General features: G+C 44.1%; 1 protein-coding gene across 1 annotated transcript in view; it reads right to left on the reverse strand.

The window, feature by feature from the left end:
• Positions 1 to 18,043, reverse strand: part of LOC307049548 (cytosolic carboxypeptidase 4-like) — a gene marked incomplete at both ends in the record, with an annotated part of 54,798 nt that extends 36,755 nt beyond the window's left edge. Inside the window, 3 exon segments of the mRNA XM_079699107.1 lie at positions 15,914 to 15,951; positions 16,209 to 16,393; positions 17,987 to 18,043. Coding sequence (XP_079555233.1) covers positions 15,914 to 15,951; positions 16,209 to 16,393; positions 17,987 to 18,043 — 280 coding nt within the window.
• Positions 18,044 to 18,395: the final 352 nt, after the last annotated feature.

Genomic DNA, 18,395 nt, shown 5'->3' on the forward strand with positions numbered 1-18,395 from the left:
CATCCCACATCATTATCCCCAGTGCTGGTTTGTACAGATTACACTGTTTTGCATTCAGATAAAGACCTTTAACGGTTACCAGGAGAACCAGCTTCTTGAGGAGCGTTTCCGAAAGGCTGAAGGAGATGAAGTCTGCGGAACAGCTGAGGTGCTTGAGGGGCGTGGCTTTCAGCCAAATGGAACCTGGCACCGTCCCCCCGGCCAGTCGCCCTCCGTCGCCCTCCCCCATCTTCTCTGCTCCCTCCCAGGCCCTTAAATTGTGGCAAAAGTTGATTTTTAATAGGAGACTCAAGGAGGTTTAAAGAGCCAAGGGCTTCGCTGGTGGCGCAGTGATTGAGAATCCGCCTGCCAATGCAGGGGACACGGGTTCAAGCCCTGATCTGGGAAGATCCCACATGCCGCAGAGCAACTAAGCCCGTGCGCCACAACTACTGAGACTGCGCGTCTGGAGCCTGTGAGCCACAACTACTGAGCCTGCGCGTCTGGAGCCTGTGCTCCGCAACAAGAGAGGCCGCGATAGTGAGAGGCCCGCGCACCGCGATGAACAGTGGCCCCCACTTGCCGCAACTAGAGAAAGCCCTCGCACAGAAACGAAGACCCAACGCAGCCAAAAATAAATAAATAAATAAATAAATTTAAAAATAAATAAATAAAGAGCCAAATTAACAGCCAATGGTGCCTCAGCTCCCTGGAGGAGATGTTCAGGACCCCTCCTGATGCCCGGCAGGGACCCCTGAGGCCAGCCGGGAAGTCAGGCCCAGTATGTGGCTGCAGGGCTGCCGAGGGGGAGTCACTCTCAGCCTCCCCGGCAGCTGCTTCGACGCTCCTCACAAAGGAGAAGCCTCGCTGTATGTACCGAAACATAACTGATCTTAATGTCAGCAGTAATGGAAATTACACTCCATTATCATTAGCTCAAATAAGAATAATGATATGGAATTAGCTTGCAGGTATTTTTTTCTCTTTGTAAAATAGATACTTTTCAGTAAACTTGGCTCTAAAGGAAATTTGGGTTTCAAGCAAATCTTGTTTTCACATTGACTGCCTTTTGAAAATGAAAGATGCTTTTCCTAAGCTTCAGAAAGAGTGGCTAAGAAGGCTGAGAAACCATCCTTCATAGCATTGTTTTAAATCTAGACTCGCCTACTGCTGGTTGGGTTTTTTTGAATCACCAACTGCTTCTAATACCTTTCCACAGATACATTCCCATGCCATAGAAGTTTCTCCACTCTTGAGAAAGCCTCAGAAGCCATATCTGCCTCTTCCTCCACACACCCAGCTCTTCCTCTGGTCCTTGGAGAGTACCATGTCCAAGGTATTAGGCTGCAGTGCTACAGGGGAAGGGACCACTAACAAATAGGGACATACTCCAGACCAGAACCCCCTGCCACTTCCCTGCATCCCATATGATGAATCAATCTCACCTTGTACTTTATCAATACTAAGGCATATATTTTTTCACATTCTAGCATTTCCAGAATTAAGATGCTTCTTACCAATGATGATGTTTCAATGACAACTGGCAGCATTTTTTCGCTCTTCATGGCACATAAAAATTGGAGCATCTTATAGTCAATGACATCCTAGATTTGAGGAAGTAGGATTAATTTTTCAATATTTAGTTTGAAAATTCTCTAAAAGGAGCTTGTTCCCAGCAAGAAATGATCGCTTGAGAGGTTTGCTCAGCATATGGGAATAAGCAGAGACAGTTTGCCCTGAAAGCCAGATCTTGCTGTGTCTAGGTATGCGGTGAATTATCAGCTAAAACCATACTCATACCCCCTAAACTCCAGGAACCACCATTCACTCTTTCAACAAACACACTTAACAACTACTACGTGCTAGTATGTGCCAGGCAGTATTGTAGGCACTGGGGATATTAGAGCAGGAAATGAGATGCACAAAGTCTCTACTCTTAGGGGCTTGCATTCCCATGGGGGAGCTGGGGAGACTCTCAGATCCAAATAGATGCACACACACACACACACACACAAATTAGGTAACTTCAGACAATGACGAGTGCTACAGTGAAAATCAAAGAATGATTCTAGAGGGACTGGTGGGGCTGCTACTTTAGACTGGGTGGCTGGGGCAACTCTTTGAGGAGGGGGCATTAGCACTGAAACCGGAATGTAGGAAAGAATCAGGCTGCAGAGATCCGGGGACAGAAAATTCTAGAAATCTGGAGAGCAGAGCAAGTAGAAAAGCCCAAATTTGGTGAGTGCAAATAACAAAAAGTCTGGAAGCTAAAGCCAGGTGAAGAAAGTGAGGGGAGAGCAGTAGGGCAGAGATCAGAATGCGGGACCCCCACCGCTTTGACATTCATCACAGCGGGTTGTGCAAAGTCAGGTGGGGGGGGCAGATATGTCGGTGAGATTTTCTCACTCTCCTTTTTGTTATTTGTTTTTGACATCTCTGCAAGAAAGCCCTTAGGAATGATCATCTTTGCCTGGACCTAAAATTTCCCAGGAGTTTTCCTATCCATCCAGAGTTTTCTTTTGAGTCTGGATTCTTCGTAGGGAAAGAAGCACCTGCTAAGCCCTAAGACGAGCCCCAGTCCCTTCTGGGTTATTGTAGAGAACTTCCTCCTAGTTTCATTTTGCCATTTCCACTGTTTACTCATCAGAAGGCAACACTTAAAGAAGAAAGCCAGGATTTATACCTGGAAGAAGAAAAACAGAGCACTTCCCCGCCTGCCTTTCTCTGTCAATGGACGAGGGAGACACCTGTCTGTCAGTGGCGTTGCCTGCTTCTGGCCAGAGTACAGACAAGCAGTGTGGACTACAGGAAAACAAATCTGCACGTGCAAACATCACGTGCAAATTGGTTCACACTGCATTATGCTTCCAGGCCTTGAGCATGCGCAGAGCAAGGTAAAGAGCTCAGCCTCTGTGCTCCTGGCCCGCTGTCCTTTGGCCTGATGTCATACGGTAGCACAGCACTGAAAAGTCCCGAAGCAAGCGTGAGCCTTGCGCTTCCTTGTTTGAACTCCACTCCTATCCCCCGTGGTCCTCCGAGTGCCCCTTCCCTACCGCCTGGAATGTGCCCGCAGCAGCCTCCTACTTGACCCGCATGCCTCCCCTCCACTGCCCAACACATCTCACTAAAACACACACTCAGATGCTGTCATCCTCTACTCAGAAAAATGGAACAGCTCAGGGAAATCCAGAAGATCTGTGGATGCCAACAGGGGCCTAATGTTCTCTGGGTCTCCTTGTATGGGCGCAGCAGTTGCCAGGCAGCCTGGGTGTCCCTGGGATTAGGGGGAGGGGCTAAGGAAGAGGCTGAGCAGGGTCTCTGACCCCTGCTGCCACCAGAACAGCTCCACCATCAGCTGTTTACATGCAATGGCTCTGCCAAGGTTTTCAAGTTTAATACCTACAATTTATTTCTTTAAAATAAAAATTAAAGATTTGAAACCCTCTGGTAGTGAAATGAAGTGGGATTTCAGTCCCACTGTGCCAAGTACACATCATGCAATCTTGGGCAAGTCAGCCAACCTCTCTGAACCTCAATGTTTTGTATAGAACAGTTTCCCAGCCTGGAACTATGGACATCTGAGGCCGAATATTAGGTCGTAGGGTCGGGGGCAGCTGCCCTGTGCACTGTAGGATATTTAGCAGCATCCTGCCCTCTACCCACATGAGGCCAGGAGCGCCCACACCCCCTGCAGATGTAGCAATGAAAAATGTCTCCAGACCTTGTTAAATGTTCCCTTGGGACAAAATCACTCACGCTGCGAACTGCTGCTCTAGAAGAGTTAAATATTTACCTGTCTTGCTGGACTACGGTGAGCATTAAATGAGATAATATATGAAAAAGTGCTCTGCAAACTGCTATTATTAGAAGTCTGTTGGAAGCATCTGACTTACATCCTGACATAAATGAATAATTGTACAGTCAATCCTGAATGGGATGAGGACGCTACTGTGCACTTTCAGAGCTCTGAGATGTTTATCTTTTTGTCTATCTCTTTCAATCTTTGTGATACCTTATCTTTGTCAATCCATAGCCAGTCATTCATTATGCCAGGGTGACACAAATTCTGAAATCCAGAACATTTAGAGCTCAGCAAGCCTGGATGTTAACCCCTGATTCCCCAGAATGAAAACAAAGTACGTAAGTGTGTGTGGATCAACCTTCTAGAGTAAGAGGTTTGAGCTTTTAGCAAACACACACGACCTTCACACACGAGCCTGAGCTTCCTTGAACACATTCACCCTGTTGTCAAAGCAACATCATGGCCCAAACCTACAGGCAGACAGATAATCAGGCCAGAGGGAAAGCCCTAGAGATAGAACCAGGTCTTTAGTGCCAGAAAACAGGATAGTCTGGTTGAAACACAGCAGCCTGCTTAGTTGTGAGAACCAGGATTGGCTGCAACCTTATTACAACAAGTTTTTTTGCAGACAACAGTTTATGTCAGGCAAGGAAAACACACCACCGCCATCCACAGTTCTGTTAGACCCCGTGTGGGTGCCTGGGAACATCCTGGCCATCTTGGGAAGGTAGTTCACCATCTTGCCTATACTAACAACCATTGTCATTCCCACCGGAAGCTGACCCTTCTCATTTAATTAGGTCCAGTTTAATTGTTTAATTCGGCGTCTTAATCCCAAGAGACTCAAAAGTTACTTGACTAAGGCTCAAGGATGAAGATAACAATTTTACATCTCTCTCTGAGTCAAACTTGACTAGCTCTTCCTTAGGACCACCACACAGTAAAAACGAGCACATGTTCCAAACCTCCTAAAGGATGCATCAGCCCGTCTTTAAATTATAATCTCTGACAATTTACTGAGCTCTGAAAGTGTCCCATGAGAATATTTATTTCAGAGGTTTTCAAACTTGATTCTTTCGAGCCCTGAGGAACTTCCATGGAAGTTTCTCAGCATCAATCACGAGCCAGGGAAAGAAGAGGTGAAAAGGGAAAGGCCAGGCTGTGATTCGCTGGGATCTCCCACTTCTGCTCCCGTTTTATCTGCTTTAGATGTGTCATCTCCTCAGAGGATTTCTTTTAAAAAAAAAAAAGTTTCTTCTACTAAAGCACCCTCAAACCACTCAACTTGTACGGCCCTCCCATTTTTGGAAAACCAAACTGAAGTCAAGTACAATGACAAAGAACTAATTTCAGGTCCCATGCCCATCAGCCAAGTCCAGGTTTCCTGACTCCATGGGGAAGGTGAGACTCATCCTTGAAATAGGAAGATTTTCTGCTTTGAAGACAGTCACAACGGAGTTTGAATTTCAGCTCTCCACTTACCATTCATGGGATCTTGGGGAAAAAATGATTAACCTCTCCTAACTACAACTTCCTTGTATGTAAAATGGGAATATAACGTGCCTGGCAAGTGCCACTGCTCTGTAATTAATAGTTATGATCATTATTCCCTGAAGGTACTCTCATAAACAATAATTCTCTTATCACTCCCCACCTTCCTGCCCTCTTCCTTGAGGGATCGCAGAGAACAGTTCATGAAACATATTATCAGATGGGATGTGGGATGCCTGTGAACCATGGGAAGGCAGATGGGCATCTTACTTAAGTCGTGCCTTTGGCCTTGGCAGCAAAGGTGAAGAAGGTAACAGGTTATCACAAGGGTTCAGGGGAGATGGGGAAAAGTAACTGCAGGATTCTCTGCTCTCTACCAGAGGCAGCCCTCAAAAAAGCTGCGCGAGATGCGAGATGCTCCCTACCCTCGGTAAGTCCCTCTCAACCCCGCTAACCTCACTGGGAGTGCAACAAATTCCAGCAACTTTTCCAACACCGGGCTTGGGCTCCGCTCACCCTGCCTCCTCCCAGCTCCCTTAAATAATGGCTGAGCGAATGCCTCCGGCACCATCTTCAGCTAATTTCCTTCAAGACATGCAAGCTGCTAACGCTGGGAAGCACAGATAGTGTGGAATAGCAAATACGGCCAAAATTAGATTAAAATAACCTCCTGATAAACAACTTACTCACCGAAAATAAATATGTGTCCCAGAATTAATTTTGCATATATATCTATAAATATAAGTATAGATATAAATATAATTACTAGAAGGAGATATATTTACGTGTTCATATGTTAATGGTATATATTTTCCTGGCTGCTATGACTAGGAGAAATTTAAAAAATTTCCTTTGATTTTGTATGCAATTACCAATATTGCTGTCATAAATATGTGTAAGTTTTAAGATTTTAATATAAAATATACTTTTAGATGTTTTGTGAAATCAAGTGATATATATGTTCCATAACACAGTCTCACATGAACAAAGGTATTAGAATTCTGTCAAAAACTTCTTTAATGTACCGTGAAATGACAAGTGTCTACTGTAGATTTGTGACTATTTTTATTCCAAGGTCATTTAGTTAAAATACAAGCAATGCCTTGGGGGTACTATTCTCAGTATGTGCTGTATGTAATGTAATTTTAGGTAATTAAATAAATAAATTTATTTAAAAACAAACAAACAAATTACTCACCGAAAATAAATATTGGACTAGCGCGGCCAAGATAACTAGAAGAACAGCACCACCACATGGCAGGAAGAGGAAGTACATGAGCTGCGGTCTGTGGCCAGGGACCATCAGCACCCACCCCCAACTCGGGGGGCCTGACAAAGCCAGCAGGGAAAGGGAACTAGCAGCTGTAATCCTTCCCGGCCCTCTTCCCTTCTCCTCTCACTCACCCCGTCATTCATCAGCCTCACCTGATGCTCAGCCTCACAGCAGAGACTCTGGCCCTTTGCACAGCCATGCTGGTGTATTGGCACCTCTCACTGGGTCCCCTTCAGATGCTTGTATGGGATGGACCGTGTGATGCTCTTTCCTAAACTAAATGACAGATGCTCCCACCACACACACACGCACACAAATCCTTCTAATACTTAGAAAGGATTTATTTAGCTTCCTTTCAGATTTGGATCTTATCTTCTTTGGGCTAAATAAACCTACCCTTGTTCATCTCTCCTTGGTGTGCACAGAGCTCAGGTCCCAGGGTCTACAGCAGGTAAGCTCTGTAGCCCAACCTCTCCAGGCCTCAGTTCCTACACCTGTGAAATGGTGATGATGATACCCCCTTACCAGGCATGTACATGCAGTGGTATATACAGTGGTTGACACGCTAAGCAGTCGATAAATGGTACACGTGGGCGTTGTCATTTCAATCCCACCGTGTGACGGATGTAGTTTGCTAGTCTGCATTCATACAAAGTCCATCACAGCAGTCCATCCCAGTGTGACAAATGCAAAATTCTAGCAATATTACTTGAAGCAGATTTCTGGATCATCACAGAAATATAGGGCCTGCTTCTCCAGAAGTTATGATGGCAGAAAGGACGTCGGGTCTATAATCACACCACAGTTTGATTCTTTCTGGGGACAGGAATTGGGCTGGCCTCTTCATTAAGGCATATTGGAAGCAAATGTATGAGGCTTAAGTCACGAAACTGGAATCCTTCTTTACTTAACATTAGTGTGTTAGAGGTTCTCTGGGTACAGCTCAATGTGAGGTGTGCGGCCTATGACAGGGACCCCAGTGCCCATGGAGGTAGACCCTGCAGGGAAAATACGTGCATACGTACACAAAAATGCATACACACAAACATATGCAAAAATATAGGACTCACTGATTACAGTATAGTTACTTCTTAATTATAGTTAGTATATTTAGAGTTAGTATAAATATAGTGAAAAGGTTTAATTGGAAACCTAACCCTGGGCAGAGATGGGGGGTTGTCAATACCCTTGACAGAGACATTTGTGCTGAGACAAAAGAAAGAACCAGTGTTAGCTGGACAAGAAACCTTCTAAGTCTCAGAGATCTGGGTGGGTCACTCCCTCTCTCTGGTCCTCAGTTTCCCTGTGTGAAAATGCGGAGAGGGGTGGATAAGACCAACAGTTTTCTGGGATCTAGACAGTAATTTGTATTGTAGTCATCAAACTCACTAAGAGACTAGATCTTAATTATTCCAACCACTAAAAAGAAATGATAATTATGTGATGTGACAGAGGTGCAAATTATTGCTCTAATAGCAATATAGCAATATAGATGTAGCAAATCTAGAATGTAAATCTATAACGTAAATGTGTTACATGTACACAATGTTAAGTGTCAAATATATTTCAATTTTTAGAAAGATTAGTAGTTTTCTGGGTTCTCAGGGAGCCCTATATTTTTGTGAACGTGTCTCAGAGGCCACCTTAGGGGAGAATCATTGGGAAATGGACAGACAGGGCTCTGAGTTCTCTACTCAAAGAAAAAAATGTTTGAACACCACTGCACTAAACAACCTCGAAGGTCTTTTCCAGCTCTGATGGTCTGACTCCATGGCCCTCCTCTGGAAACTGAAGGGGAAACACTCCGTGGGCAGAACCCTGGGGCACCAGGCTTGTCCAGGCAGCCTGGGAAGCCAGGAGGACAGATTCCAGGCCCCGTGGGAACACAGATTGTACATGTGAGCCCTGTGAAGTCTGTGCCACCCTACGGCTACTGGTGTTATGTCAGAAGTTCAAAGGAATCACACTGCCAACCATCCTAAAACACTGATGCCATTCTGAGAACTCCTCAGAGCTCCTAGAATTCCTACAAAAGCCTCAGTTGGGGCTTTTCAAACATGGCCCCTTCTCTGACATTTTGCTGTAGAGCAACTATCTGGCCACCAAGTCCTCCAGTCCCTACACTGCTGATTGCCAGGCCATAGTAGAGGACCGTTGAGAGCTTGAGGTGTCTGTCCATGATCAGGACTCTAGGCGCCAGAAGTCCCCTCCTTCCTATACCCCCGCCAGCAACAGGCTGCGCTGACCCCGTGAGCCAGCTGGGCAGAGCTCACCGAGGAAGACACCAGAGAACCTCCTCTTCCTGCCAAACTTCCCACGAGCTCCCTTGCATCTCTCCCTCCCTTCTTTCTTCTCTGTCTCCCTCCCTTTACTAACTCACTTTCCCATTCCCTGCACCCTCCCCATTGCCCCAACTTATGCAAACTCCCAGGCTCCTCTGAATGCTCATGCTGAAGTTGGAGAGTGGTCTGAAGTAGACCCATCATCCTCTTACTAAGATGTAGGGCCTGAACCAGAAAGTGCTTCAGGTCTTTCCTTGTTGCGAGAATGTGACCTTTAAAGCTGGGCAGCAAGGTTACTACCAAGGCGTTATGTGAAGATTCATCCCTGGAGCCAGTACAGATCAGGCAGAATCCCACGGTGCACGCTCATTCCAAGCACCACTGCCAGGCCACCACTTCTCCAAACTGCATTTATACCTAATGCTCACAAAAGGGTGTTAGGGAGCAGAAAGAAAAAGGGAGAGGTGGAGAGGCCAATGAGAAAGGAGAAGAAGATGAGGGGAAAAAAAGGAAAAAGAGACACAGAAGTCCAGGTAGAGACACAGATAAAAGAGAGAAAGGCAGAGTGGATGCAGATAGAAAAAGGGACAAGGGCACATGGATGGACCTAGAGATTATCATACTAAGTGAAATGAGTCAGAAAGAGAAAGACAGATACCATATGAGATCACTTATATGTGGAACCTAAAATATGACACAAATGCTGTATAGCACAGGGAACTCGACTCGATACTCTGTAATGACCTATATGGGAAAAGAATCTAAAAGAGAATGGATATATGTGTACATGTAACTGATTCACTTTGCTGTATGGCAGAAACTAACACAACATTGTAAATCAACGACAGTCCAATAAAAATTTTTAAAGTATATAAATAAACTAGACATAACTTGGTTGAAAAATAAAATAAAATGAAATATGAAACAAAAACTGACTCACAGATATAGAGAACAGACTTGTGGTTACCAAGGAGGAGGGGGCATTGGGGGAGGGATGGACTGGGAGTTTGGGGTTAGTAGATGCAGATTATCACATATAGGATGGATAAACAATAAGGTCCTACTGTATTACACAGGGAACTATATTCAATATCCTGGGATAAACGATAATGGAAAGGAATAAATAAAAGAATGTATATATGTGTATAACTGAGTCACTTTGCTGTACACCAGAAATTAACACATTGTAAATCAACTATACTTCAATAAAGAAATTAATTTTTTTTTAAAAAGGGACGGGGCAAAGGACCATGTCTTATTTTTATTAATTAGAGAAAAAACTGCCTGCAATAGAAGCATTATTTATTAATCAAAGCCTTATTAAGTTTTGGTAATATAAAGCTAAATGTTTTTGTGCAGGGTAAAGCATAAAAGGGCAAAGCTTTCAATACAGGAAAATTTAGTGTTTGTACATGCGTAGGTAGAGAGAGGGGAACTGATACAATCAAAGTATGGAATCTGGATTAGACCGTTCTAGCCCACATACATACAAAAAGGACCCTTGAATGAGCAATGACTTTAATTTTTAGGATTCTAAATTTCGGAAATAATTGGAAAAGAGGCCTAGGACTTCCAAGGCTTTATTTTGCATGCTGTTCCTCGGAAAAGGAAAGAGATGAGACCTGTCTTTTGGTTCGTTTCTCTCTGTCCGCCATCTACCTTTCCTACATTGGCTTCTCATGCAATAGCTACTTGATGGAAGAAAGGGCTGAGACAAAATAACAAAATTGTTCTTACGCAACCTGGTGCTCTTTCCCTTTCTTTCTGTTATGGTGGGCAGCTCCAAGGCTCCCAGATCCCTCAGCCCTGCTCTCCCTGTTACTGGTGAGGGTTGCCTCCCACCACCCACTACGTCATAGGGCCTTGTTGACCTAAGATTCACAAGCCCACCCATGTTTACTGCCCCCAAGGTAGTAGATATGTCCTCCTGGCTCTATTTTAACTGGGAAATGTTCTCCTTTTGTAATGCAATTATAGAGATATACTAAAATGCCCAACTTTTATACTGATAAGTATCAAGGCCAGAATAATCACCAGCTAAAAAGAGTTTGCTTTCAGGAGATAAAGGTTCACATAAATATTCCCAGATATCAGTGCCAGATGGTGAGGGTTTGAATTTTAGACAGAAACTGACTTCCTGCATTTGGGTTCAGTGGACACAAACTCATCTGGGATGTAAATTGACAGACATTCGATGTCAAGTCTTACTTATGCATGAAGGCATTTGAAGCAACTAGAGAATTCCATGACACTCATCCCCCCCACAGCAACCCCAGCCTAAGTGCAGTGGTACCATCCATACCCAGACCTTACATGCCACACAATACTTTCGTTAGGCTGGTAGAACAAAGATGGCAACTGCTCCTCCCCAAATCCATGAAAGACTTTGCTATTTAAACACAGCACTCTTGAACCTTCCTACATTGTTTGTGGGAACTGGTGCAGCCACTGTGGAAAACACTATGGAGGTTTCTCAAAAAGCTAAAAATACAACTACCATATGACCCAGCCATTCCACTCCTGGTGTATATCCAAAAAGAAAACAAAACACTAATTCAAAAAGATACATGCATCCCAATGTTCATAGCAGCATTATTTATGATTGCCAAGATATGGAAGCAACCTAAGTGTCCATCAACAGATGAATGGATAAAGAAGATGTGGTATACACATATACAATGGAATACTATGCAGCCATAAAAAAGAATGAAAATTTGCCATTTGCAGCAACTTGTATGGACTTGGAGGGCATTATGCTAAATGAGTAAGTCAGACAGAGAAAGACAAATACTGTATCCTATCACTTATATGTGGAATCTAAAAAAAAAATACAACAAACTAGTGAATATAAAAACAAAGAAGCAGACTCACAGATATAGAGAACAAATTAGTGGTTACCAGTAGGGAGAGGGAAGTGGGGAGGGGCAGTATAGGGGTATGAGATTAAGAGGTACAAACTTTTAGGTATAAAATAATCTACAAAGATATACTGTACAACACAGGGAATATAGCCAATATTTCATAAGAACTATAAATGGAGTATAACCTTTAAAAATTGTGAATCACTATATTGTATACCTGTGACTTGTATAATACTGTACATCAACTATACTTCAATAAAAAATAAATTTAAAAAAGAAAAAACAGCCCTCTTGCCTGCTGAGCTCAAATACGATCTCAGAATCCTACCCACACATGGGAGTTGGCAATTGCAATGGAACTTTCTTTTTTTTTCTTTTTGCGGTTCGCAGGCCTCTCCTGTTGCAGAGCACAGGCTCTGGACGCGCAGGCTCAGCGGCCATGGCTCACAGGCCAAGCCGCTCCACGGCATGTGGGATCTTCCCGGACCTGGGCACGAACCCGTGTCCCCTGCATTGGCAGGCGCACTCTCAACCACTGCGCCACCAGGGAAGCCCTGCAATGGAAATTTCTGCTGTCCTTGTTCTAAGATCCTCTAGATCTCTAGAACCTCCTCCCTCCCAAGTAACTTCTGCATGTTCATAAAGACTTTCTGACATCGTATTCTTACTTCATGTGAACCCACAGGAATGACACCAGTGCTGGGGAATTTAAGATCAATTATGCAAGAAGAGCATTTCTATGAAATACCAATAAAAGTATTTGGGAGGGATCATCTGAAACCCTGAATGAGCTTCAGCTAATGTGTGATCAAATATGCAACAGTGATTCTCAGAAGGAGGCAATTTTCACATCCCAGGGGACAATTAGCAGTGTCTAGAGACAAATCTTAGTCATTATAACTGGCAATCTCACCTGGTGACAAAAGGCCAGGGATGCTGCTAAACATTCCAAAATGCACAGGACAGGCCTCAACAACTAAGAATTATCCAGTTCAAAATGCAAGGCTGTTAAGGTTGAGAAACCCTGATAGACATGAAGGCTGAGTATTTAGTGGTAGAAAGACCATAAGAGAAGTTCTCATCCAGCTCTCTTGTGTTAGGATGAACCTGAGACTCAGACAAAAGTCTATGTGGAGAGCTCAGCAGAATTAGCAAATAACCCTATACATCCTTCTAATGCGACAATAAAACTTGTTTTATACGTGGAGGATGGCAGGCTATCATTTCCCTGACAGTCTATTTGTATAGTTAAACAGAGATTAGAACTAATATCACTGCTTCTATGCATGGGTCGTTGGATTCAGTAGTACAGGGTAGTAGGGGGCGGTATTGCCTTTTTTTATACATGTAGATATTATAACTCATTCATTCACTTAAACATTTAGTACACAAATATTTATTTTAGGCTTTTTATTGTGCTGATGCAAGTAATACAACAATCAGCAAAGATGACCCTTGCCCTCAAAAGTTTGCAATCTGCTGGGAGAGATGGGCAACAGCAAATTCAATGCAGCATAATCAATGTCGTGTTGGGAGACCCTATGGGAGCATAGAGGAGGGGCATCCAGCCTGGTCTTGGTAGCCAGGGAAAGTGTTTTCAGAGGGAATGAGGTCTGAGCTGAGCTCTGGAGGGAGAGTAGAAGTTAGAAACTCTAAAACTGAGCCCCTAGTGCAGTGTACTCCATTTGCTAAGCACAACTAGCACGTTGGAAACGCACTTAAGGCTCTAAGCCTGAATCAGACGGTATTTGCACTGGCTATTGGTTTCTCCTGGGCCCATGCATCATGTTTTACACAGAAATAGTTAATAACTGTCATGTGACTACATTCAGATTTTTACACATGGTGTATCAGGACACTCAACTCTGAGCTTCAGGGGGGTGTGTGTATGGGTAAAAAAATAAGTCAGCCTTAGCTAGTGTAAACAGCTCTTTGCAGGAAACTGCTCTCAGCAGGAAGCCACTTTCTCGTCACTTTACCAAAGCTAGATTGTAACTAACTTTTTTTTTGGTATTTTTATTGGAATATAGTTGATTTACAATGTTGTTAGTTTCAGGTGTACAGCAAAGTGAATCAGTTATACATATACATATATCCACACTTTTTTAGATTCTTTTCCCATATAGGTCATTACAGATTATTGAGTTCCCTGTGCTATACAGTATGTCCTTATTAGTTATCTATTTTATATATAGTAGTATGTATATGTCAATCCCAATCTCCCAATTTATCCCTCCCCAACCCTTTCGCTGCTGGTAACCATAAGTTTGTCTTCTACATCTGTGACTCTATATCACTTTTGTAAATAAGTTCGTTTGCACCATTTAACTAATTTTAAATCAGGCACCCCAATTCTCTACAATCTCCGGCCCAAGTACACCTTTCAAATCTTTTAATCACACAATACCTTGCCTAACTCATCGGTTCTTTCCATAGATCAAAGAAGTAGAAATGAAGAATAAGTAATTAACAGATGACCAGACCTCTTCCCTAGCTTCCCCGTCAGTAATCTCCCGAACGGACGGTGTGACCAAACTGCATGAACAAGGTAACATCTTAGAGGAAGATCACCAGAAGTCTACAAGCCTGCACACAGTGAGGGATGGTGATGATTCTGACCCCCTATCTCAATGACTAACTGAGATTACTTCCCTCCTTCCCTTTAAAAGTATCATGGTCGAATCTTCAGAGGTGGTTTTGGGGGGAGGCTGAGTCTACCATCTCCCCAGATTGCCAGCATTCTGATTAAAGGCATCTTTCCTTTCTACCAACATTTGCGAGTATGTAATTGATTTTGTAAGCAGCAAGCAGCGGGACCCCCACCCCCTGCATTTGATAACACTAGCAGGGCTCTGTCCCCATGAAACATCAGGCCTCTACTGCCAAAGCTAGGCAGGGAGGATCCAGGAGAAAGCTACTTTCCTAAGGCACAGCACTCGCCGGCTGGCTTACCCAGCCGTTCTCAGCATCTTTACCTCCTGCAATCCAAGAACTTCCCCACCTTGCTTCCTCCAACACCTGGTGTTATAATCAGGTGAGCAGACAGAGTGAGCAGGCAAATAATGAAAACCCAGATGCCAAACCTGAGTCAAGTTCAGTATGGAGAATGAACCGTTCTCTCCCCATAACCCGCAGGTAACACTTTCTCCCCCGCTCCTATCTCGAGGGCTTCCTAACCCCTCACTCTTCATTCCCCAACCTGCTCTAACTACCTTCACTCTCCCTGCAGGTCAGGCAGCTGTGGATAGACTTGTGTACTGTATCAAGTTCCAACAAACCAAATGAATTCAAGCTTCAATTATTTTTTCAGTCTACAAAGGGAAGCACTATGTGATGTGACTCTTTCTCTGCACTTAGAGTTGACAGAGATACATGGTTGGGGGAGAAGGTGTTTTGATTTTCATTTATTTATTTGTAAGTTTTATTAAAGTTCACCTATTACCCACATGCCTCGGGCTCCCTATAGAGGAACAAATATCACAATTGAAGCAGCTGGTTTCCAAGATGCCAAATTAAAATAGATGAAGAGGTAAGGAGGGGAAAAAAAATAAAAACATTAAGCTGAAACTTCTTCACTCCCAAGTGCATGGTGCCTTCTACTATACTGCACACATGAAATTGACTCCCAATGTAATTAGACCAGAGCTACAAGGCAAACAAACAAAAACAATTCTCAAATTATTCAGACTCCCAGAGCTATTCTTTTGCAATCACTCAAGTAACTGAGGAAAGAGCCAATTTTTTAATATAAATTGGTTATCAGCATCTACACTCTCCAAGCGATTCCAACACCCCATCTGCCCAAGAATATAGTCACTAGCTGAGTTGTGAATCAAAGGCAAGAATCATGCTTCCCACCCACTGTCATAAACCTTTCTTCCATAGGACAATCCCACTGGAACCTGCAGTTTATTCCAACAGTCCTTAAAAGCTGCTGGTCCAATTAGAAGGAGCTGGAGAGTTCCTCGGGTCTGCAGTAGACAACATACTCCAGTTAGAGTCAGTTGTCTTGGCAGCATTATGAATGGCACCGCCACAGAGAGAGAGATTAACTCTCTCTTTGCAGCCCCGAGTTAGAACTGCCGTAATATCCTCCATCTCACCCCAAAGCTCCAGGAATGGCTCTACTGCCTTCCAGGTTGAAAATGAGCCATGGAGACAGAAGAGCATCTTTCACTGAACTCAGAGGGGAAAGAAATAACCACGTTTCAAAAGAGGCACTTACTGAATTTCAGCAATGCTGCCAGAACTTCAGTGGCTGCCCTGGGGAAAGAGAAAGAGAAGTGGAAAAGTCAATGTTCAATGGTCTTTTTGTCAGCCCATGGATCCCATAGCTGGCCGGCTCATTGCTGCCACATAACTGCCCCAATATTAACCAGGTAGCAGGCACTCCATTGATTCTACTGCTGACCATTAAAGGGGCACAAATGTAGGAATCACGCTGAGTGAAGTGTCTGTCTTGCAAATGGGTCTCAAGAGCCCCTTCCTCTGCTGAAAGTCTCTTCCCCTCCCCCTCTTGCCTCCCACCTTCCACCAACTTCCTCACGCTGTGCTCCTTCCAGCCAGAGCTCTTGCAGTCCCTCGATTTATACCTGGAAACCCTGGGGACTCTGGAGAATGGGTTGGGAGGGGGTGGGACTTGGAGGTTGAGTGAGTACAGCAGTGCACTGCAAACTTCTTGAGACATCACGGCCCTGGGAACACACTAGAAAACATTCACACATTGGAAAGCGAAGCTGGTTCCTTAGGGTAAAAATGGTTACATTGCATTTTCCTTCCAAATTCATTGTTTTCTTCCATGAAGGAATTTGACAGCCTTTGCAGTGAGGGGAGGCATACAGAATGAAAATGCATTTGGCTCAGGTCTTAGTGACCCTTCAGTCTACTCCCTGAGCCTGGGAAGGTCACACAAAGACCCACTTACAGGGCAGAGGAAAACTTCATGGCACTGAGGACACTGTGGGAGGGAGAATGTGTCCTTTTTTTCATTAAAGAAGAGAAGGATTCTGCACAGCCCTACTAACTTATGCTTAAGGCCTGTTAAACAGTGATATGTCCCCAGAACCCTTCTGAGAACTGGGGGAACAGGCCAAAGAGGCTAGATCACCCTTCCAAGATTATATAGACATGTAAGCAGAACTGGGGCCCCAAACCCAGGAATCTCACTTCCCATTTTTTCTTCCTCCACATCCATTGTTCTCCAGAATCTCTCTCGGTACTTTCTTTGCCCTGGTCTCTGCCCAGTTGATAAGGGACAATTCTCTTGGCAATATATTATTTACTATTGAGCAACAGAGCTGACAGTAAAAAAAAAAATAATAACAAAGGAATGAATAAAAATAAACTAAAACAGAAAGTAGGCACTTGAAACCTTACTGCTTCCCATAACCCACGAGGGAATCCTGCAAAGCAGTGGCCTGAAACTCACTGATGCAAACCCATGTCTGGGATGACCCCCAGCTCTGTGAGACCAAACAACTGCAGGGCAGTCATAAAGAAGGCAAGGCTAGTTTTCACCGATAGACTACATCATTTCTCCTTCCCAACCATGATTTCCTCTAATCAACTTTCAGCTTCCTCAGCTATGCTCTTTTCTAACACGACATAGTGCTGTTGCAGGAAGGAGGACCTCTTCCAAGGCCCTGAGAAGGGGACCCCTTCTTGTCTAACACTTGGAAATAAATGTCCAAGGAGACAAAGTTGTCTCTTGCTGGGAGACAATCCATGCAAGTGGTTACCATCATGCCTGGCTAAGGCGGGCAGTTTTGGCCAAACAGCGGGGCAACAGTGGATTTAAGAAAGGGCACGTTGAAGGTGTTGCTGGCAGCCCAAGCCAGTGTGGAAAATCTGTGAGCCACAGTGCAGAGGGCCTGGCTTGGGTTGGGAGAAAATGAATATCAGTACTTTGGGGAAAAGCAGAGTAGCCATATTGAGTTCATCAGAGGAGGTTAGCAGAGAAGAAGGAAGCCACAGAAGCAGGAAAAGGAAGAATGGGGATGTCCCAAGCAAAATACCTACCCAGGTCCTTAGATCACAGGTCAGGTCTTAGGGCAACTCTGCATTTACGATTTGCATGGCACATTTGTTTGGGCGAGTTCACCATGGAGGTAGGGCTCTGGTAGATAATAGTTTTATAAGGGATACACTGGTGGTGGGGAAGAACAGGCTTCAGGCAGGTCAGTTAGGAGGATCTGAGGTAACAGGGTCTGCAGCCAAAAGAGTGACGTAGAGGAAGAAGGAAGAGAGAGGGGTTAAAGGGAAGTTTAGAGTCTTGCTACTCAAACCATGGGTCTCCCACCTGCACCCACTCATATTTCCTGAGAGCCAAATAGAAATGCAGACTCTCAAGCCCCATCGCTGGCCTGCTGAATCAGTACATTTATTCTAGCAGATAACTCATATGCATATTAACCTTTGAGAATAACTGGTTTAGAGGACAGTATCAATCTGGCTCAGTTACTCATTGATGTTGCGAGGAAGATTCAAGGGGACTCCCAGATCTCAACCCTCTAGAAGGTAGCTAATAGTATGATAAATTAATAAATAAACATGAATCCAAACAGTGACATGATACAGCAGAAAATACATGGTAAGTGTCACATTAGCCAAAGATGGGAGAGAAGCAAGAGGAACTACAATCCGGCAGTCTGTGGAACAAAAACCACATTCACTGTAAGATAGACAAGAAGAAAAGGCAGAGGGCTATG

Source organism: Hyperoodon ampullatus (genome assembly GCF_949752795.1).
Source record: "Hyperoodon ampullatus genome assembly, chromosome: 3".
NCBI classification, from domain to species: domain Eukaryota; kingdom Metazoa; phylum Chordata; class Mammalia; order Artiodactyla; family Ziphiidae; genus Hyperoodon; species Hyperoodon ampullatus.